This window comes from Dipodomys spectabilis, unplaced genomic scaffold, assembly GCF_019054845.1.
Source record: "Dipodomys spectabilis isolate Male_0828 unplaced genomic scaffold, ASM1905484v1 ptg000096l, whole genome shotgun sequence".
Lineage (NCBI taxonomy): Eukaryota > Metazoa > Chordata > Mammalia > Rodentia > Heteromyidae > Dipodomys > Dipodomys spectabilis.
This window is the reverse complement of record NW_024870773.1, coordinates 12,663,990-12,686,651: the sequence shown is the minus strand read 5'-3', so window position 1 is coordinate 12,686,651 and position 22,662 is coordinate 12,663,990. Positions and strand designations below refer to the sequence as shown.

The following is a 22,662-nucleotide window of genomic DNA, read 5'->3' as shown; positions in this document are numbered from 1 at the left end:
CCCTTCCCCAAGTCAGATAAACTTATGTACAAACAAAGCGTACTGAAGCCAGAAACTGTGGCCATGTGGAATAAACCAGAGGAGAAAAAAAGAAAGACAAAAACAACCATAAGGAAAACTTTCTTGTTGCAGAGATCATTTCAGTTAGCATCATTTTATGTGATCATATGTACATAGCTATTGGGCTATTGTGAGGCTCTGCTAGGACTATTTTAGACATACACTAATTATTACAAATGAGGGGGACCCGTGGAGCCTATGTTTCTTTGAGTCTGGCTTACTTCACTTAATATGATTGTTTTGAAGTCTTTCCATTTTCTTTTTAATGTAGCAATGCCATTCGTTCTGATGGAAGCATAGAATTCCATTGTGTATATATACCACATTTTCTTGATCCATTCATCTACTGAGGAGCATCTGGGTTGATTCCATATCTTAGCTATGGTAAACAATGCTGTAATGAACATAGTTGTACTGGTAGCTTTAGTGTGGCCTTGTTTGTATTTGTTTGGGTAAATGCCCAGGATTGGGTTTCCTGGGTCATAGGGGAGCTCTATGTTTAGTCTTTTGAGGAAACTCCACACTGCTTTCCAGAGTGGTTGAACATTGGTTTACATTCCTACCAACAGTGTAGTAGCGATCCCTTTTGGCCACATCCCTACTAGCATCTGTTATTATGTGTTTTCTTTTTTCTTATGTGTTTTCTTAATAATGACCATTGTAACTGGAGTTAGGTGGAATCTCAATGTAGTTTTGGGTATTTTTGTAGTCAATTTTTATGTTTCCTTTTTTTTTCTAGCAATTCCTCTCTCACTCTCTCCGCTTATAATATTACCAACCAGGAGGAAAATGACCTATTGTTTTAAATTTTTCTGATATTTTCACAACATGAAATAGCCCTTAACAAGGCCATTTTTCTTCCATCCCTATTCTTGACATCCTATTCTTACTCTAGAGGTCCCACCTCTGTGCCAGTTGCAGCTGGTTATCCACAACCCCATCTCCCCCAGATGCTACATGTGGAAGACCATAATTCTTCATTCTCTTGAAGGACATGAAATTAAGAGATCATCAAATAATCTAACAACAGAGACATTTACACAGCAGAATTGCTACACACACACAAGCATATACTATTTCCTTTTACCTTTCAGTAGATTTTCCTTTAATATCTTCAAGATTGGTTGCAGCATCTTACCAAGGATATACCAAAATCTATAAATGTTCAAGTTCTTTATATAAAATGCTTTAATTTTTAAGAATAACCTATAAACATCTTCCTATACACTTTAAATCATCTTTAGCTTACTTATGATATTTAACACAATGTAAGAGTTATATAACTAGTTACTATACTATACTGTTTAGTTTAAGAATGATGAAAGTGGTAGAACACTAGCCTTGAGCTGAAGAGCTGAGGGACAGGCCCAGGCCCAGAGTTCAAGGCCCACTACCAACAATAAATAAGTAAGTAAATAAAAAAATAGTATAAAGAATGATGAAAAGGTTGACATTGATCAGGATTCAATTTGTTCATGAACTAATTTGTTGAATGGTAATTCCTTTCTACAACTACTTAAAGTAATTTTTTAAAGAAGAAATTACAAGAACAAACATCATTCATATTCAGTTTAAATGCAGTTATTTTCTATAGATATTTTTATCTCTGATTGAGTCCATAAAATGGAATGCATAGATACAAGGATCAGTTGTACTAAATTTGGGCTCTTTGTACATTTTTGACTCTGTGAATGTGTTATACTTGGTATACAACAGAGATACACTGCTTTTATGAAACTAATTAGTTAACCCTCATGTTTTAATGAGATTGGACATGCCAAGTATTGCACTAAGAGATATATGCCCATAAACATGTTTCATGTTTAGCAGTGTATGTGTGTGTATGTGTTTGTTGTGTGTGTGTGAGAGAGAGACAGAGAGAGGCAGAGACAGAGAGAGACAGAGAGGTGCAGTCTTGGAATTATTATGAGAAAGGCAAGCACTCTACCACTTGAGCCACAGTACCACTTCCAGTTTTCTGTTGGTTAATTGGAGATAAGAGTTTCAGGGACTATCCTGCCTGGGCTGGCTTTGAACCATGATCCTCCTATCTCAGCCTCCTGAATAGCTAGGATTACAGGCATGAGCCACTGGCTCCCGGTTTTTTACTATGATATTTTTACTTCTCACTCACAAGGCCCTCTACTCCTTAGACAAATCAGTTTACCTTTTCATTATGGATTGGAGCTACATACCAAAGGAAAAAGCTACTTCTACTAAATCCTATAGAACAATATCTATATATATTTATATTGCTGGTGGTATTCTTAAAATTTTGACCTCTAGAAATGACATTGCTGTCAAGTTTCCTTCTGTACAAGAAACTTCTCCTTTTGTGAAATGAGACAATACTGGTTTGTTATCTGAAACAGTACATATATACATTCACAACGGAGATGAGGTCTAAGTGGATAAAAAAAAATCATTGCAATTTTCTCCACTTCTCTCTCTCTCTCTCTCTCTCTCTCTCTCTCTCTCTCTCTCTCTCTCTCTCTCTCTCTCTCTCTTTCTCCTCTCTCAACCTTCTCCCACAAGCTTCCACCACCATGATATTCTGCCTCACCCTGGGTCTATAATCATTGGAGCCAAGGTCATAGACTGAAACCTCTAAAATCATGAGCTTAATACAGAATTCCTCCATTCAGGTTGTCTCTGTGAGGTATTGGATCACAAGGATGTGAAAGTAACTCCTAAGTACACGTTTTTGAAGTACTCTTTATTTCTACTACTTATATTGCTTCTATAGCTTATACACTATAGAATAATCTTATAGCAAAATAATTTTCATCTAGGTGTCTTTTTGGTTTGCATTACATTTTAATATATATCTCATGTATGTGTATGTACCTAATATGTAAATACTTGAATTATACTTACAGATACAAATTAGATGTCAAGGTGTATAATACATATTCATTGCCTATATAATTGCTAATAAGTGCAACAAAGAAAAGTAGTGAGGGAGAGGAGATTGCTGGAAAGAGAAGACAAGAGACAATGGTAGGTGTATCTTATACTTGTGATCAGAGCCTTTCTGAGAGGGTCTTATTTAGGCACAAATAATAATTTTGTGAAAGTGTAAAAATATCCAAAGACTTGTAACCCTAGCTACTGTGGGAGGGGGGTTGAGATTAGGAGGACTGTGATCTTAGGCAGGCCTAGACAAAAAGAGAGCAAGCAACTGTCCCAATCAATATAAAGCTGGGTATAGTGGTATGTATCTATCATCCTAGTTATGTGGGAAGCATAGAGGATCAAGTGCAGGGTGGACTGCCCAAAATACGAGACCCAATTTGAGCCATAATCAACAACAACTAAAAAGAGAGAGGCTGCCAGGCATCTATTATAGGAAACAACAAAAAATGAAAGTTGAGACAAGAGTGACTGTTTTTGAGTTTAGGGAACAGAATCTTCTTATCTTGAGTGAATAACTTTGGAAGCCAGAAACCTAAACTCCGAAGGCCTAGGATGCTGGAAATCTCTAGTAAGGCTTAGAAATTACTTACTAAACAAAGAGTATAGAGGTAAAGACGTCTTGTTCAATTTAATGGAAAGCCAAGGTAATAATTCTCATTATGATTCCTTATGAGAATGTTGTAGGGAGTCTGAGGCCCTTCACTGATGGTTTCTCAGCCTAAAGTGTGCAGGCATGGTAGTTGGTGAAAATTCCTCCTAGATAGGTTCCATGGTGTAATGGTGAGCACTCTGGACTCTGAAAATTCCTCCTATGCCCAGAAATTCACTACTTGTTCTTTCTTATTTTTAGACCTCCCACATTGTGTTTATGAGTTTTCACATAGTTACCAACACAAAGCTTGAATACATTATTGCTGAAAATTCTTTTGGGACTTCATATGAATTTTTTTTCAAAAATGTATTTCATGGTAGGCCTATACTCCCCAGCAAAATTTAATACTTTCACCTTATTCATCCTAAGGAAATAAAAAAAACAAGCTTCTATTGACATATAACCCATTTCCAATGACCTTGTTTGTGAATTATTTAGTTTTCATTTATTTTCCCTTTTATTTTCCAAGTCTAGGGAATTATAACTTCATTACAACTGAAATGGAAATCTTAAAACATCAATTTTGAAAATTTTTTACTTAAAATGTTTTATCACTTCTGTTACACCAGTATACCACAATGCTTTTTGAACTGAGAGAAACCTGAAGAACAAATTTTTTTTTAAATTTAATTTAATTTTATTTGTGAACATACTGTACAGAGGGGTTACAATTACATGGGCAGGATAATGCCAAGCATTGCAGCCTCCTCCTTTGGTTTACCCTTCACATCCCTTCCCAGCCTCCCCCCTCTCCCCCAATCCCAATCCTTCTCCTTTCCCCCCCTTCCCCCCCCCCCCACCGACGTTGTAAAGCTCGTTTTGGACATGACAACTTGTACTTCTCATTGTTGCAACAGGTCCACCTGTATCCTTAAACAACTGGTTTTTCCCCATCTCCTCCACAAGTTATACTGACATCAAATATAATGAAAGCAGGGGTTATACTGTGGGGGAGGGACATACAAAGCAACAAAGAGATAATCTTATAAATGCATTAGAAACACATGCATGAAAGAAAAAAACATTAAAATACATATCTAAGGGTTCATTTTCCTGACATCACATTATCTGACCTTTTCCGCTTGACTCATACATATACTAGATATTGCAAATAAGGGAAACCATGGGACCTATGTTTCTTTGGGCCTGGCTTACTTCACTTAATATAATTTTTTCCAAGTTATCTCCTTTGCTCTGCTTAGAAATAATTAAAGTTTTTCTACTGTGTTATAATCATTTGAAATAATATAGGAATATGTTTCCTTCTTATAATTATGTGCTATTTGACTACCAATTCAAGTGGAAATTGCAGTAAAAGCTACTTAGGAACATGCCATTTGCATTCTCAAGTTACAATTCCTTTAAAACAGAATCTGATAACATATGAATAGTTTTCTAGAAGGAACTGCAATATAGTGTCTTACTAAAATTCAAATTCAGTATTTATGGAGCTATTGCCCTGAGCTTCATCGTGTAGAAATCCCCAGACCAGCAGAGGCAGCATAGCCTGAGAAATGGAAAATTTGAGGTGACTCCAGTCCTACTAAATCAATAACTCTGAGGATGGGGCTCAGCACTCAGTTTTTTAACCAACCTTCCACGTGCCTCTGATACATGCTAAACTTGTAAATGATGACTTTTCTGAAGGCTAAGAGAGATCATAGATAAAAGTTATTAATGACTGTAACACAATATGCAAGAGTTAAATGCTATTATATTGATGGTAATAAATATTTTCAGAATATTTAGGCACAGGACTGTGTTAATGGGAACATTCAAAAGTGAACAAAAATGGACCTCAATTTCAATAAAAAATTATAGTATGGAAAGATTTGGTTATGTGTAAGCCATAAGCATTCACAGGTAGCATGGAACCAAAATTGTTATGTCTAAGTCAGTCTAGGGTATAAAAGAAGATGTCCAAGGGATAAATGATCATTGATCTGTATCCCTTAAGGGATACAGACAAGCTAGCCTGATGGATAGCAAGTGAAGCCATCTTCCAGTCAGTTGTAGAAAATACTAGGGGTAAGAAAGTAAACACCTCTTTGGTAAAAGGGCTTTGTCTAAGATTTTGTGAACCCAAAGAAAATTGAAATCAAACCATCTGTTCATTAAGAGACCAGATCAGAAAAAAACCTTTCTTATGTGAACAGAAATCTGCCAGCCTGGGAAAGAAACTGAGTTTGTTTCAGAGAAATAAAATGTGACCTTTATCTGGAGGCAAAAAAGCCAGCATAGAGGCAGTTCCAATACCAGAAGGACTAAGGCATGATCAGCATGGGTCTGGAAAGCTTAGGGTGAAAAATTCAGAACCAGATGCCAGTGGCTCACACCTATAATCCTACCTATTCAGGAGTCTGAGATCTGAGGATCATGATTCGAAGACAGTTGTAGCAGACAAATCTGAGAAACTCCTATCTCTGACTAGCCAGAAGTAAAGGTATGGATCAAATGTTAGAGTGATAGCCTTGAGAGAAACAACTAAACAAGAGGATGAGGATTTGAACTCAAACCATAGTACTATGACATAGCTAACACAATAAATAGAAAACCTACAGAATGTGAGAAGAGAAGATATTAACCAGCTATGCATCAGACATGGGCCTCATATCTAAAATATACTTAGAGCTCAAAAAATTAACCCCCTCCCCAAAACTAATCCTCAGAGAAACAACAATCTATTTAATAAATGGGCAAAAGACAGAGAGACTTCTCAGAAGAATAATGGCCAACAGACAAATGAAGAAATGTTCAACATTTCTGGCCATAAAAGAAATGCAAATCAAAATAACATTGAGATTCTGCCTCACCCAAGTTAGAATGGCCATTACTAAGAAAACTAATAATAACAGATGATGGTAGGGATGTGACCAAAAGGGAATGCTACTACATAGTTGGTAGGAATGTAAATTTGTTCAACCACTCTAGAAAGCATTGTGGAGTTTCCTCAAAAGACTAAAAACATAGAGCTACCCTATGACCCAGGAAACCCAATCTTGGGCATTTACCCAAACAAATATATACAAAGCCACACTAAAGCTACCAGCACAACCATGTTTATTGTGACATTAGCATTTACCATAGCTAAGATATGGAATCAACCCAGATGCTCCTCAGTAGATGAATGGATCAAGAAGATATGGTGTATATATATACAAAATAGAATTCTATGCTTCCATCAGAATGAATGGCATTGTCCCATTTGTAAGGAAATGGGAAGACTTGGGAAAAACCACATTAAGTGACGTAAGCCACACCCAAAGAAACATAGGCTGTGTGGTTTTCCCTCATTTGTAATAACTACAATATGTCTAGGATACTCTTAGTAGAGGATCACAATAACTTAATAGCTATGTGTATTTGAACATATAAAATGATACTTATCGAAAGGAACTCCAAGAAATGGAAACAAAAGGTTTTTTCTTTATGTACTGTTTGCAGTTCTTTCCTTTTTCTTTCATTTTTCCCTTTAGTTTATTCCCTGTTGTCACTGTTTTTTCTTTTATTTCTATACTTATTGTTTTGGTTATAAGTATTTGATTTGGAGAAGGAAGGGGAATCATAGAAACAGTGGGACAAAGGGTGAACCAATGCAACAGTGATACTCACTAGACACTATGTTGGAAATGAACTTAACAACTTGGAGGGAGGGGTGTAGTGGGGAGGGAGTGGGAGAAAATGAGGAAAGGGATAAAGCTAGTCAAAAAGAAATGTATTCATTACATTACTTACATAACCATAACCCCTCTGTACATCACCTGTATGATAAAATTTTTTAAAAAAATTAAATATAGAGCTTGCCTGTGACTCAGCAACTCTACTCCTGGGCATTTATCCAATAGGCTGAAAACAAGGCCACACTAAGTTCACTCCAGCGTTGTTTACCTTAATCAAGAAGCTGAATGAACCCAGATGCCCCTCAATGGACAATTGGATCAAGGAAGTGTGGTATATATACACAATGGAATTCTACTCCATAAAAAAAATAGAAATACTTAAATTAAGCTAAGTATGCCAGGCCTAAAGAAACAGATTTCATGATTTTCCTCATTGGAGTAACTAGGATGTACACACACACACACACACACACACACTGGATGTAAACACACTACAAACACACTGGATGGTAAAAGAAAAACAATACATTGGGACATGATAAATTATACAGATCTCTAGGCATTCACACAGTGAGACCAAAATAGGATATTCTTAGGAGAGGAACACATAGGCACAATAGCTATATGCATCTGACCATATAAAATAATATTTATCAAAATGAGCTCCAAGAAATGGAAACAATAGTGTTTCCCCCCCTCATCGTCATTTTTGTTTTTGTTTCCTTTCACCTTGTCAGATTGTCTTTGGGAAAGTAAATGGGGACAAAGAAATGGAAGGGCAAAGTGTGAACAAATACAGCAGTGGTATTTACTCCACTCTATGTTGAAAATGAACTATCATTTGTGGATGGGGACAGAAGGAAAATCTGTGAGAGAATGAGAGAGAGGTGACATTGTTCAAAAAGAAAGGCACTCATTATGTAACTTAACCCCTCTGCACATCACCTTTATAATAACAATAAATAAATTTATAAAAACAGTACCAGCACAAAAGGGGGAAAAATGGGGTGGTAAAATTGTCTGGACTTTGGTGATTGAGATAAAGTGAAGGTATGAATATACAAATTTCTAAAATTTTAAACCTTTAAATCATTTTTCAAACAAAACATTTCTTTTAGTTTCACCCTTGTTAGAAATTATACAATAAAACGTTTTCTCCCCATTTTCTTGAATTGTTGAAAGATGGTGGATGGGTGTTATAGTTGGCTTTCTGGTCTAAACACCTGAGAGAATGAGTTTGGGGAGGAAATGTTTATTTTGTCTCCTGGTTGTAGATGGTGTAGTCCATGGTTTAGGGTTGACTTCATGCACTTGAGCAGAACATCAGGGTGGAAGAAGTATGTGAAGAAGAACTTTCTTCACCTCGTAGCACACAAGAATTGGAAGAGGGAATGCAGATGGACCCAAGGAAAGATATACCTCCAAAGATAAGCCACCAGGGACCTACAGCCTCTAAGTAGGCCACCGGAACACTTCCCAGTAATGTCTTTTGTTATGAATCCATCCCAAAAATTCATCTATTCTTTCAGTCAGAGCCTCTGTGATACAAATATCTTTGGAAATGTCATTCCATATGCCCCTTTGGATTAAGGTTCCCTATCCTCTAAAGCATTTCTCTTTCAAATCAAACTGATAAGTAAAATTAGCCAGGTCATCTCAATGATCTGTAGAATGTCCAGTAAATTTAAATATTCAAAGATCAACAAGTCTTATGAATTATCCAAGCTTCTGCTTTGGCAGCTATTTTACTTGGGACTTACTAGAACAAGTATAAATAATTAAAATTTGATTTTATGGTTTCAGATTTATTAGAACAATTCAAGTCATTTATAAACCAGAGTACATACACCCTCTGCTGATTCCTAGCAGATTAGTCCATGACCACAAGCTTTGTAAACGTGTGGCTCCTCATTTGTTTTCCCTGGCAGCAAGACAAATGAGCTGGGACTTGCACTCAAGTGACAATAGGATGAGAAGAGTTTGCATCCCAGGTGTTTGTGAGTAATGAATGGGTGTTACCAGCCACACCCAGAAATGAGTTATTTCAATAGTGCCTTGGTTACCACCTGCTAATAACAGAATCTCTGTTAGAATTTAGAAAGGATGAGGGTGTTGGCTGTCACTGAAAGAGTCTAATTGTATTTTATTTCTCATTTTTACATCATATTAAGAAAGCAGGCCCTATGCAGGGAATAGGATGGTTATTTTTTTTTTCCTTCAGGTGAGCTCTACTTAGTACTTATAAATAATATAAACCATGCTGGAGCTAATTAGTCATGGAAGAAATTAATCCAAATAAATCAATCACTGGTATTCATTGCAGAATGTCCTTGTCTTGTGGCTCATTGATTATTTAGTGGCTTCTTTCTCCAACTTTCCTATTATAATAAGTTGACTCATAATGGTAGCTTGTAGCAGAATTGTCTTGATTTCCCCACTCCCCTTCCACTCAGTTAATGGCCAAGCAGATACTTTGAACAGATGTTTTTCAAGTAAAGTTGGAACAACTGCATTTTCTCCTCCATTGACACTTTCAGTGGGAAGAAAGCTCACATGGGTGTGGGAGAGGAATGAGCATGGAAAGCAGCCAGCATAGACACTTACTTTTTCTTCCCCTACCTGAGTAAGAAATCAAGAACCTTGAGACCTATTCATATTCCAGAATTACTTTGAATGACATTAAGTTTTAGAATATTTTTTATCTTTTAAAAAACTTTATTATAAAGGTGATGTACTGAGTAGTTACAGTTACATAAGTAAGGTAATGAGTACATTTCTTTTTGAACAGTGTTACTCCCTCCCTCATTTTCTCCCATGTTCCCTCTCCCCATTCCCAGAACTCCCTCCCCCAGGTTGTAAAGTTCATTTCCAACATAGTGTCTAGAGAGTATGGCTGTTGCATTGGTTCACTCTTTGTCCTACAGTTTCTGTAATTCCCCTTCCCTCCCCACCGAAATCAGATAGTTATATCAAGACTAAGGGTACCAAAATCAGAAACAGTAACCATGAGGAATAAACTAGAGGAGAAAAAAAAGACAAAAGGAATAACTGCAAATAGTACACTAAAAAAAAAAAAAAAGAAAAAGAAAAAAATAACAACCACAAAAAAACCCTCTTGTTTCCATATTGTGGTGATCATTTCAATTAGCATCATTTTGTGTGATCATCTGTACATAGCTATTCAGCTATTGTGAACCTCTGCTAAGACTATCCTAGGCATGTACTAATTATTACAAATGAGGGAAACCATAGAGCCTATGCTCCTTTGGGAAATGAGACCTGGGGATGACAATTTTTTTGCTCTTGCTAAGTCAGTCAAATGTTCACAAACAGAATTCAGGTCATTACTTCTCAGATTGGAGTCATCTTTCAGATTAAGGTCATCATTTCTCAGATTGAAGTCATCTTTCAGGAGAGCTCTACTATTAGATTTGAGATATAAAGTAAGTGAAGAACAGTCACAACCAGTATTTCCCCCAGAACACAACAGACTATGTAGCAGACAACCTGGAATGCACTTGACTGCTTTTTAACACACTTTCAAGTGCAGTGTTTGATGAAATTCTCATTCATGTGCACTACCCATTCCATTCTGTAAGTTATAATTATGGCTGTTTCTTGGTGTTATTTTGCTGGGTTTTGACTTGGTCTTTCTAAGGAATTACACTATTCAAATTCTTCCTTGAATCTACCCTTTGGAAACAAAAATATGTTGCCGATAGTGCATGGCCTGAGTTGATCTTTTCATTATTCTTCATGATTATGCACTCTCTTATTTTTCACTTGTTAGTCCAATTTTGCTGATTTACAAATGAGAAAATACCTAAGCATTCCTGCACAGACATCCTGTGAAAAAAGATAAAGAAATAAATGTAGCATTTTCTTTCTGAAACATCTTCATGATATTTAATGTACACCCATAATCAGCTTGCAGTAAATGTGTTCACTTGGTTACAGTTACAACAGACAGGATTTTCTACTTTCCCTTCCAGCTTACAGTCCGAAGGAGATGGCAGCTGAGAAATCCCATTCTGGGCTGTTGCTCAAAGCTGGGTGGAACTTCTGTGCACGTCTTTGCCTGTCATTAATGCTGGTCCCAGAACCTCATTTCAAAGGCTGAAAACCTATCCCTGTCAGGGAGAATTTAACGAAGTCTAGGGATCAGAGTGCCACAATTTAATAATGGAGATTGAGCTTGAGCAGCAAAGATGAAAGTATATGTCAAATATTCTTGTAAATATTTCTTCATCCTCCCCCTCCCATCCATGTAACTAGGGATTTTTTTTAAATAAATGTAAATATTTAAACAGATATGTAAATGGGCAGATAGACAGACAGACAGACAGATACATAGATATCTTTGGTAGGTAGATGATAGATATACCGATAAATATAGAGGATAGCATTCATACTATTTATTTCTCAGTATGATTTGTTTTCCCCCATTACATTTAGAATTAGTATTTCATCCTAAGCATTTTCCTCTGAAACTTATCTTAATAGACACATTCAAATACACACGATTTGCCTAAGGTGTAGTTTACTGTAGCCCTAATACTAGGGGAGCAGCATATTCAAAGTCTAAATGAACCCAGTTAATCCAGGGTGAAAACGTACTTTGTATCTTTTAGCCACACCAGCTTTTACTGGGATAAAATACTGCTATGCAGGAGTGCCACTGTCAAGTGAGGACTGACAAGGACTCTGGTGATTCTCAAAAGAGAGAATAAAAGCCAACGACCCCATCTTCAGTCATCCTCATTTATTTTGATTTGAGTTTCTAACATGGCAGGGCAATCAAACTGTATTTGATTTTCACTTTTTAAGGAATATTTACTTAGCAAAATGAAAGCACTCCAATGGGCTCCCTAGAATCTCTGAGTTCTTTTTATTTAAGGAGGCTGATTGCTTTCTGAAGGAATTGCTTTTGAGCATACAACTTCACAAATTTAGAAGGGACACAGAAAAAAATACAAGTGTGGACTGAATAAGCACTCATGTTTTTATTGTGTTCCAAATACATAACAGGCTTTTACACAAGTATTTACTTTATCTTTTATTCATTTTATTTATTTATTTATTTTCGGTCATGAAACTTAAACTCAGGGCACTGTCTCTGAGCTTTGACACTCAAGGCTAGCACTCTACCACTTTGAGCCACAGCTCCACTTCCAGCTTTCTGGTGGTTAATTGGAAATAAGAGTGTCACAGACTTTCCTACCCCAGCTGGCTCTGAACTGTAACCCTCATATCTCAGCCTCTTGAGTAGCTAGGATTACAGGTGTGACCACTAGTGCCTAGCTACTTAATCATGTTTACCTTTAAATAGTGATACAAAGGGATTTCAATTCAACATATCAACTTTTGAGTACAGTGTTTCTTGATCAACATCACCTTTTCCATCAATCACCAGCCTATCTAGCTCAATTCCACTTGTCTCCGGTTTCCTAGGCATATTTTTACTTGTTTGCATTAAGTGTTATGACTGTATCCACTAACTATTGCTCTCGTTATGAGTTGGTCCTTCCCTTCCTTTAACCTCCCATCCCACTAAAATCAGACATATTTCAGCTTTCTCTGTTTATTTTGTTAAACTGTTAATTGTTCAAAAGGGTTGCACCATGGGGAACAGGGTCAAGTTGATGCTGTATAAATGGCCCTGTAGGTGCTTTCATATATGTTTATATTGTAGATCTAACTTCCACATATGAGTGAAAAGATGCACCCTTTGTCTTTCTGAGCCTGATGTACTTCACACAACATAATTTACACCCAGGTCCATCTATTTCCCAGCAAACAATGTAATACTATTCTTTGTGATAGATGAATAAAATATTATTAGATAGCTAGATCACACTTCCTTGAATTTAAATCTGACTTAAATAAGTAGACTTTTTTAAGGTTTCAAAAACATAAAATCAGAACATCTTAATTCTCTTTTGCAATATGTACTTTAAACTTGGCAGGAAATTCAGACAAACCTACTTTAATCTGTATCTTGTAACTCAGTAAACCAGTATGTGTACATAAACTTTCACATACATATGCACACATACATACCACCCAAAAATTTTGATCACATTTACTACTTAGAAATGAACCTCCTTTCCCTTAAAGGCCCAAGCTGGTCTCCAGTTCTGCATTTTTCATATCAGGATTTCAAGTTTCATTGTTTGCATCCTTAGACAAAGCAGAAGTAATGGAATCCTGTCCAGGTTTGAAGATACTTCACTAATATATTGAATAAGATTATTAATTAGATTCCAAATTTAAGTACTTGAAGGATCATTCTTTTGTAAAGAAAATAAATGTGTGCTCAGAATTAAATTTGTGTTCATCTGTAATTTGAATATGCTCTCGGAACAAACTTAAATCTACTTTTGAAAAATGTGATGGTAAAATGATATTGGAGAGTGGTGAAAAATTAGTCAATAATTGAAAACAAGAATAAAAGGGCAAGAGGGGGAGAATAAAAAAAGCAAGGCCTCACTTTATAAATCCAAGAAATCATATGAAAATATGATATGAAAAAATCATATGAAAATAGTAAAATTAATTAATTTTGTTTACATTTTGGCTTAGCAGTTTGTGTTTCTTATTAAAGCTCTCCATATTCTTGTTACTTTGATCACATTTCTCATTCTATGGCAGTGAATTATGCTGAAACATATTTTACTTTTTTTGTTTTGATAGTCATGTTTTATCTCATTTCCAGGTGTGGGCAAGGATGGACAGGAAATCGATGCCACATCAAGTTGAGCCTTCCTACTTCAGATTTCATGTACACTCAGAGCAGTAGGTGACATTGTGACTAAATGAATCACTTGATTTGCTGTCTTTAATATTAGCTTCTCACTCCATATTCATTTACCTTTTTCATCAATTTGAAATTCCAGACATGTGGACCCTTCTGGGTATAGGATTGGCATTCCTGATGATTCATATTACAGTCACCATCCTGTGCTTTCTTGCACACAGAAAGTCACCAGTGAGGTAAGTGATGACTTTAATGTACTAGTAAGAAACATGGTGGCTTTAATGATTGAGTGAAACACACACAACAGAACAATTTTTTTTAAAATCTTATTCATCTATTAGAAAGAATGACATTGTACCATCATTAAGGAAATGGAAAGACTTGGAGAAAATATTAAAGGAAGTTAGACTCAGCAAAGCAAAGGTTGCATGGTTTCCTTCAGTTGTGGCAGGTAGAATGCACCTATAAATCTAGAAGTAAACACGTTGGAGTAGGCCATAGGCAAGTGGTTACACATCGATCACGGGACGTATAATAGACTCTAGGGAGAGCTCAAGCAGTATAATCTTTTAAAAAAGACTATGTCAAAGCCCAACAAAATCAACACCAGGAAATGGGTACATGCCAAGAAGCGGGGGTGGCTAAAGGGAGGGAGGGAGGTAGACAAGGAAGTGGAGAAGCCGGAGAGAATGCAATCAAGAATTCAGTACACATGCCCCCAAACTTTTTAAAGTAAGGGGGTTGAAGGGGGGTGAGAATGTTGAAGGCGTGACACTGCTCAAGATGAATTGTATTCCTAAACTGCTTTGCTATATGGCACCTCCGCTGTACAACTACTTAAAGATAATAATAATAATAATAATAATAATAAAGGGAAATCTCACATTAAAACAAAAATATTACTTTGCCATACTTTCATCTATTGTTTCTTTCAGGGAATCTTTACGTTTCCATCCTTAATGGGCATATTTTGGAAGCAGGAACTGCCTGATAATCTTTTTTTTTAAGCCTTAATTTTACTTTTTAGATTATATTAGAGTCCTTTCTGAGGGCACCAAATAAAGAGAATATGACATTCTCCACAGTGTAAAACAGTAGGGGCTGGGTATAACCATTCTGATGGTTCTCAGGGAAGACCTCAGGACTACAATGCACTGAAGTTGCTGGATTGTCTGCACAGAAAGGAAGGCCCCTCAGTACCAATGAGTAGGGCCAGTACTGCCGTGTCCTAAGTGGTGCATAGAGCCAAGGCCAGGAGGTACTGGGCTGAAAGGAACTCTGCCTGCTGGACTCCTGCCTAACTTAGAGGCTCTTACAATCTGCAGAGCCATTTAGAATCCTGGAAACTTCCCAACCATCACCTCTATAGCCTAGCCCAATGATGAGTTATTGACTTTTCCTCACACTCAGCTGACACAAGGGCGCACAATCAGAGTTCATGAACTTTTATGCGATTAAAAGAAATGTATCATGTTCTGCCCATGGGCTTGTAGTCAAGGGTTTAGACCTTAGGAAATACCTATGCCCTACTGGACAACACATAGCTCACCATCATCCTGTGACAACTCATGTTGCACATGAGGAGTTCTCCTCAGATCTCCAGCCTGCATTCGTGTTTACTAGCAGATTCCTAGCTTGATATCTCCACAGTGTAAAACAGTAGGGGCTGGGTATAACCATTCTGATGGTTCTCAGGGAAGACCTCAGGACTAAAGTAAAGTTGTCACAGAACTTTTGTGTTCATTACTAAAGAACATATGTGAAGACAAACATTGTCTGAACTTAAAAAGCTTTTAATCTAGCGGAACAAATGGACACATAAATCATAATAGGAAATATTAGTGGTATGATAGAATACACAGATGCACTTATTAAAAGCCTCTAAACCTAGCTGTGTGTGTATGTGTCACTTTGAATATACCCACACACATATGTATATGTGTATATACAATTGACTTCACTTAAGAGCCACATCCCCAGCTCCTTTTACTTTCATTATTCTCATTTTTATTTTACCTAAACTGGCCTGGATTGCACATACTTCTTTTATCTTCTTCATAATTTGGAAAAACAATGTGTGCTGCTGATTAAGGTGGGGTCTTGAAAATATTTTTTTCCAAGGCTGGTCTTGAACAGAAATCTTTCTGATACTAGCCTCCCAACTATCTAGGATTATAAGTATGAACCTCTGTGCCCTTCTTAGATTGACTTACTTTAAGAAATTATCCCATAGCATTGAGAGACTAAGTTGAAACCTGAAAGGCAGGTTGCCAGACAGGCAAGGCAAGTCAAAGATGCTGGTATGGCCTGAATCCAAAATCTTCAGTGCCAGCCAGTGAACCGAAACTGGCAAGGATTCTACGTTGTTGTCCTGAGGCAGAATTCTTCCTTCTTCAGTAAATTAGTCTTTGCTTTGGAAGCCCAACCACATGATGACTAAGTGAAAAAAACTAAGTTCTTAAAAAAATTTTACAGCCTTTTTGCTTTCACTAACGCAATACTTTTTCTTACTTATACTCAATTGATTGTAGATGATTGGTTGTACCTGTTCATCACAACTAAGAAAAAAATTTTAAAACACCTTTCCAATAATATCTAGACCAATGTTAGACCAAACAACTGGGCAGGGCACCATAACCTGACTGAGAGATACTTAAAGTTAATTATCACACTAAATAAACCAAGTTGTCATGTTTACACAACCAGCAAGAGCATTTAAAGGTATCCTAAATGCATGCCTTCTCAAGATTCCTGTTAAAGTACCTGTAAGATTCACAAAGCATCTCAGGGAAATGTCAGTGCACTGTACCCCACTCTGAGTCACCTGTCCTTTCTCTTTTCTTTTTCTGTCATTCACTTGTACACTTTCCTTTCTTCTTTTTGTTTAATCTCCTTTCTTTGCTATTCTTTTTCTATTTTCCACATTCTTCTCTCAGGGCTACAATGAAGTCCCCACTAATAGGAGTGAAGAGAGAGGGAATCCTTCTAAGAACCCAGACCAGCCAGTTCTACCAATTCTGTGTAGAACAAAGCCAGAACAATCACTTCTGCCTCCATGGGGTCTTTAGACTGGAGGATGTCCATCCTGGGACCTCACTTCTCAAGGGTATATGGTACAAATAGCTTCAAGGCAATCATATTGCAAATATTCAAATTTCATATATCTACCAACAAAAGGAATCTCAGGAAGGAAAGTGCACCCAGCATCCATCCTGTCTCATCTCCTTTCTCATTTGCCCTTTTGTTCTCCTTTATCTCAATCTCATCTTGAGTCTTTGTGTGTGTGTGTGTGTGTGTGTGTGTGTCTGCCATGGGGCTTAAACTCTGGGCCTGGGTGCTGCCCCTGAGCTCTTCATCTCAAGGTGAGTGCTCTACCACTTGAAACACAGCGTCACTTCCGGTTTTCTTGTGATTACTTGGAAATAAGAGTCTCACAGACCTTCCTGCCCGAGCTGGCTTTGAACCTCGATCCTCAGATCTCAGCCTCCTGAGTAGCTAGGATTACAGGTGTAAGCCACCAGTGCCCAGCTTACATCCTGAGTCTTAATAAAATGAATTATGGGGGGTGGGCAGGGGTGTAAACACACTTTAAACTGAGTGTGTAGCTCTTCCACAAAGGAAATTCACAAGATAATACTAGTGTGGAAGAATAAAGTAACCCCTTGTCATGTCTCTCTCCCTCTCCTGCACTTCCTCCTTCTCCTCCTCCTTCTCCCTCTTTTTAAAACTTTTCTTCTCTCTTCTTAGAATTAGAAATAATAATTGAGACAATTGAATAGATAACAGAATTGGCTTTCTCATTAAGGACAGAAGACAATTATAATTTCACTCCTTTTAAGAAGTTTAAACTTCATGAATTAGCATTTGAAAAAACCTGTTGTATACTATAAAATATTTAAGGAATATTGAAGTTAAAATAAAATTTTAGATATCAACTTAAAATGTAAAAGAAGACACATAGCGGATAAAAGGAATGCTCACATGATAATGTTCCAAGACCACTAGCTCTGCTCCACTGTACACTAGTGAAATCCTCCACCGGGAAGGGCTGTTTCATTTCTTATACTTTTGATATCAGGCAAATATCTTCCACCATTCTGTCAGGGTTAGTCATTCGAAATACCTTCAACAATCCCAGTATAACATCTCAGCATATTTCCATACTATTTTTTTATCCATATAACCCTGTTACTAAAATTGCATATGTAATTAGTGCTAATACATTGAGGATTATCAATACAAGGTTATTCGGGATTGTTAAGAATTATGTACACCTCCCAGCATTACCAAAAATTACCCAAAAAATTCACAGCCTACATCCGTTGATTACATTCAAATGAAGACGCATGCAATCAATTTTGAATCAAGTCTTCTTGTCCTAAGATTATATGAAATGTTGTCAAAGAGATGATTAACGGCTCACCTTGGAAATATTGCCAAAATGTGGGATGCAGGAGAAAGAGTATCACTTTCTCTACATGAAGCTTAACTGTCAAGATTAGTTATGAAATTTTATACAAAGTTTTTAATACAACAGACTCTTCAGTAACTTGAAAGAAAAATTTTAATTAATTTTCTGCAAACATAAAATAGAGATCCAGACAATGTTAAGACAAGACAAGTCTCTTAAAGTTCTAAGAGATTTGATTTCTGGGATTTTATTATACTCCTCCTGATCCTTCCATTAGCTGCTTACCACTGGATTTCAGGGGAAAGAAAGCAACTCCAGCTCTCTTGATCTAAATAAAGAATTTAGCAGAAAGACCCAGGCTGTTTGGTAGAGCTCAAGTATAAGAATAAATGAGGCAGAACCTCTATCTCTCCCTCATTTTATCTGCTTTGTGAGTCACTCTACAGATGTATTTCTACTAATCATTGTCCAGATATCAAAATGGTATTCATTCACTACAAGATGAATGCTACTTACTCATCTCTGCAGACATGTAGCAAGATGAAATCATTTTCTTCTCACCCAAATTGTACATTCCACTGGAAAATCTTGATTAACTAACCCATGTCTGGGTGAGATGTGGCACAGATCAATAACAATTGGCTTCCCAGATTGCATCCTAAGGCACTGTAGTAGGGGAGATCATGAAAGATGTCTGTGAAGTGACTAGTACACCTGATCCACATACTCAAGATTCCTATTCATTAAACTTTAGAGGACATATCAAATATGGCAGCTTTGAAGACTTACCCCCAGAAAGAGAAAGTAAATGGGATCATCAAATCTATACCACAAGCCCATCTTATTTGGGGATGTATTAAGCTTAATTTTGACCAATTGAGGATAAAAATAGTAATAAAAGCTATTTCAGAAACAATAACTTTTTATGAGTGTGTGCAGTTCTTGGAGCTAGAACTCAGAGCCGGGGCACTGTCTCTGAACTCTACCACTTGAGCCAAAGCTCCACATTTCTCTCTCTTTTTGGGGGGGGAAAGGTAGTTTATTGGAGATAGAAGATTTTTCAAACCGTGATCCACAGATCTCAGCCTCCTGAGCAGCTAGGATTATAGGCATGAGCCACTGACACTCAGCTAGAAACAATTTTTAATTCATACTCATGTATTACCCAGCTCAGCTGATGCAAAGAAGCTCCTATCAGCTGCAGTTTAGCATCAGTTATGTTTAATTTGTGAGACCCACTGAGTGTTTCCTTGTCCTTAATTTTGTGAAAAATCTGCCTCCCAACAAGCAAATGGTGCCAGAAAAGCATGAGAGAAGTAAGTTGGCTTAGTGTACGTGGTAAAGCAAGAATTTTAGATTTGTTGAAAGGTAGCATGACTTTAGTGGAACTTAGTTGGTGTTATGGGGGAAAATGAATCCAGTATCAACTGTACAAAATCAGAACTCTGTTCTTCCTAAATATGCAGGGGTTTTCCCCAATGTAGTCTCCTTAGGAATATACTCTAGTTGTCAAGGGAGAGTTGTACCTATAAATCAAGATTAAAAGTGTAAAGAAATAAGGAATCATTATTCTTCCTTTAGCTGCAGTCCATTATACCCAGTAGTTTCCTGTTTTAGACTATGTCTTTGTTACTTGGGGAAAGATAAGCAGTGAATTAGGGTCTACTATTCTGCATTGGGTCACAGCCTCCTAAAATATGGTGCTGAAGTCATTTCTCTATTGTATTTCACACACATATAAATGACCTCTATTCCTCTCTTTCCCCACACACCTTTTCTATTATTCAACAGCCTTTAGTGAATTTCTGTATGCCATCATCATATATATAAGACAAAATGTCATTCGCTTTCCCTTTCTCCACTCCCCCTTATCCCCACAAACAGTCCCACAAATACAATAAAGATAGATATGCCTTTTAAGTCTGTATTCTACATATGAGAGTCACACATATACAATAAAAATAGATATATTTTTTTAAGCCTGTATTCCACATATGAGAGAAAACGTGTGACTTGTCTTTCTGAACCTGGCTTGCTTTGCTTAACATAATGATCTCCAGGCCCCTTTATACAATTAATATGCTGCACTAAAAGGAACCAATCAGTGACAGGAATGTACAACAGGTTGTTACAGGATGAGTACCTATGGGAGAAGGAAGGATCAATGGAGAAGGTGAAGGAGGGTAAATATAATCAAAGTACATCATATATACATACAAAAACAGAACAATAAAACCTGTTGAAACTTTTCAGAAGTGGGAGGAGAGAGAAGGGAGAATGATAGAGGGGTGAATTTGATCAGGGTACATCATATGCATATATGGTAACATCATGATGAGAACCTTGTGTACAGCTAATATATTCTACTACAAATGAAAAAAGAGACTTCTTGGTGCAAAAGGTACAATGAATAATACTCCTACTTTCTGGGCTCATATTCAGTTATTCAGGTATAATATTTGACTCTGTTATGTGAGGTGATAGAAATACAGATCAAAGTCCTGTAGGGAAAAACAAAGGAGGAGGTAACAATGCTTGATAGGAAATGTACTCATTACCTCACTCATGTAATGTAACCCTCTGTACGGTATCTTTACAATAAAAATATATACAATAAAAGGACTGTAGGTAAAACAGGAGGAAAGAATGGTCAAAGGATCGATGCTTATTTTTATTTTTCTGGTAAGAAATGAGAGGTGATTAGGATTCCCAATCCTCGACTACCTCCCTCATGAAAAGTACAAGAGAGTTCTTTGAGATTCTTAAATAAGTATTCTTGGCTCCTAAATAAAATATCCACTCCCTTAATACTATATTGTTTCTACCAGAATCTTTCTCACTGCAAGCACTTTGTATGATAATAAGAATCTTTGAAGGAAGAAGTTTAGTTGCTATTCAAGTTTGAGATCCCCGGATAGACCTAACATGAGCCCAGTAATGAATATTTATTCTTAGCAAAACTCAAGCCCTGCTTACTCCATGCCTCTAGGCTTTCAGCTGCATTTGTAGATACACTGGTAAGCCTGCCCTCAGCCCAGAAATGAATACTTGGCTTTAGCAAGTGAATTCCAGTAGAATAAAGTCTTAAAGTCCTCTCATGAGGCCCCCATAACCTTTGCTTCTCATGTGTATTCACCCACAAGAAATAAAGCTGTGCTCCCAGCTTGAGATCGACAAACCTAACTCCCAAATCCCAGTCCTGTGTGCACATGCTGGCCAACCGACAGCCATGCTAAGCCTGAACTCTGAGCAAGAAAAGAGAAACAAAGGACAGAATTGTGAAGACTTACACTTAACATCAGGCCTACCAATATGATTCTTCTTTCAACAACTCCTCCTCCTATTCCTAAACCTAAGGAATAATAGTTGTTAAGAATAGAAAGACCATTTTCCTGTATAGCTGCCCACGATCTAGCTATTTCATCTGAAAATAATCATTTCATTATTATAACTTTTCCAATACAATGTCTCTGACCAGTAGAGACAGTCCTTGGCACAAAATTGTGGCACTCTTTCAGCTATTTCCTCTGATCAGTGTATATCATCCATAGCAAGAAGACAGGATTCCAGTCAAGACATCCTTCTAGCTCGCATTTGTATCGTCATCTCTGAGCAGTCAGAATAAGTGGATGTGTCATATGAGAATCGCAGATGTCCTTCAAGGAGAGGTAATCTGTTAACTAAGGAAGTATGGGAAATCAGTAAAGATAAGTGAGGTGTTTTACCAGTAGTAAGTCATGTAGTCTTACTTTGGCAGGTGGCAAATATACTCAGCTCCATTGACAAGAGAATGAGAGTTGTAGCTCTTGTAATTTATTGTTACTATAGAGTAGAGGATAGGGGGATTTGCTTCTTGATTTTTCTTCAGTTACTGCTTTATTATCCTCTGGATAGACTTTCACATTCAAATCTTCCATTTAACTTTTTTCTCTTTAAAAGCATCCTGAAAGACACAACTACAATCTGTTTCCTGTGTTAAAATGTCAAGCTTATTAATGAATCAAAGGATAGTATGGCAATAACCTTTCAAAAGCCAACTGACTCTTCTCTTTGGAAACAAAAAAATAGAGCACTTAAATCAGAAACTCTTAGCAATCCATTCATGTGTTGGTTGGCAAACATTTATTAGCCGTCTACTATGAGTCTGACTATGCTAGTAGCTGAGAATGCAAAAAATACATGACATTTTACACTCTACTCAAGGAGGGAAATAGAAAGCAAATAAGCCCAGTGCTGCCATAAAACA

General features: G+C 37.0%; 1 protein-coding gene across 1 annotated transcript in view; it reads left to right on the top strand.

The window, feature by feature from the left end:
- The window catches only part of Malrd1 (MAM and LDL receptor class A domain containing 1), a 462,193-nt gene that overhangs the window by 419,919 nt on the left and 19,612 nt on the right, over window positions 1–22,662 (top strand). Inside the window, exons 37-38 of the mRNA XM_042686149.1 lie at window positions 13,964–14,043; window positions 14,145–14,241. Of these exons, the coding sequence (XP_042542083.1) occupies window positions 13,964–14,043; window positions 14,145–14,241 (177 nt within the window). The remainder of the gene's footprint in view (window positions 1–13,963; window positions 14,044–14,144; window positions 14,242–22,662) is intronic.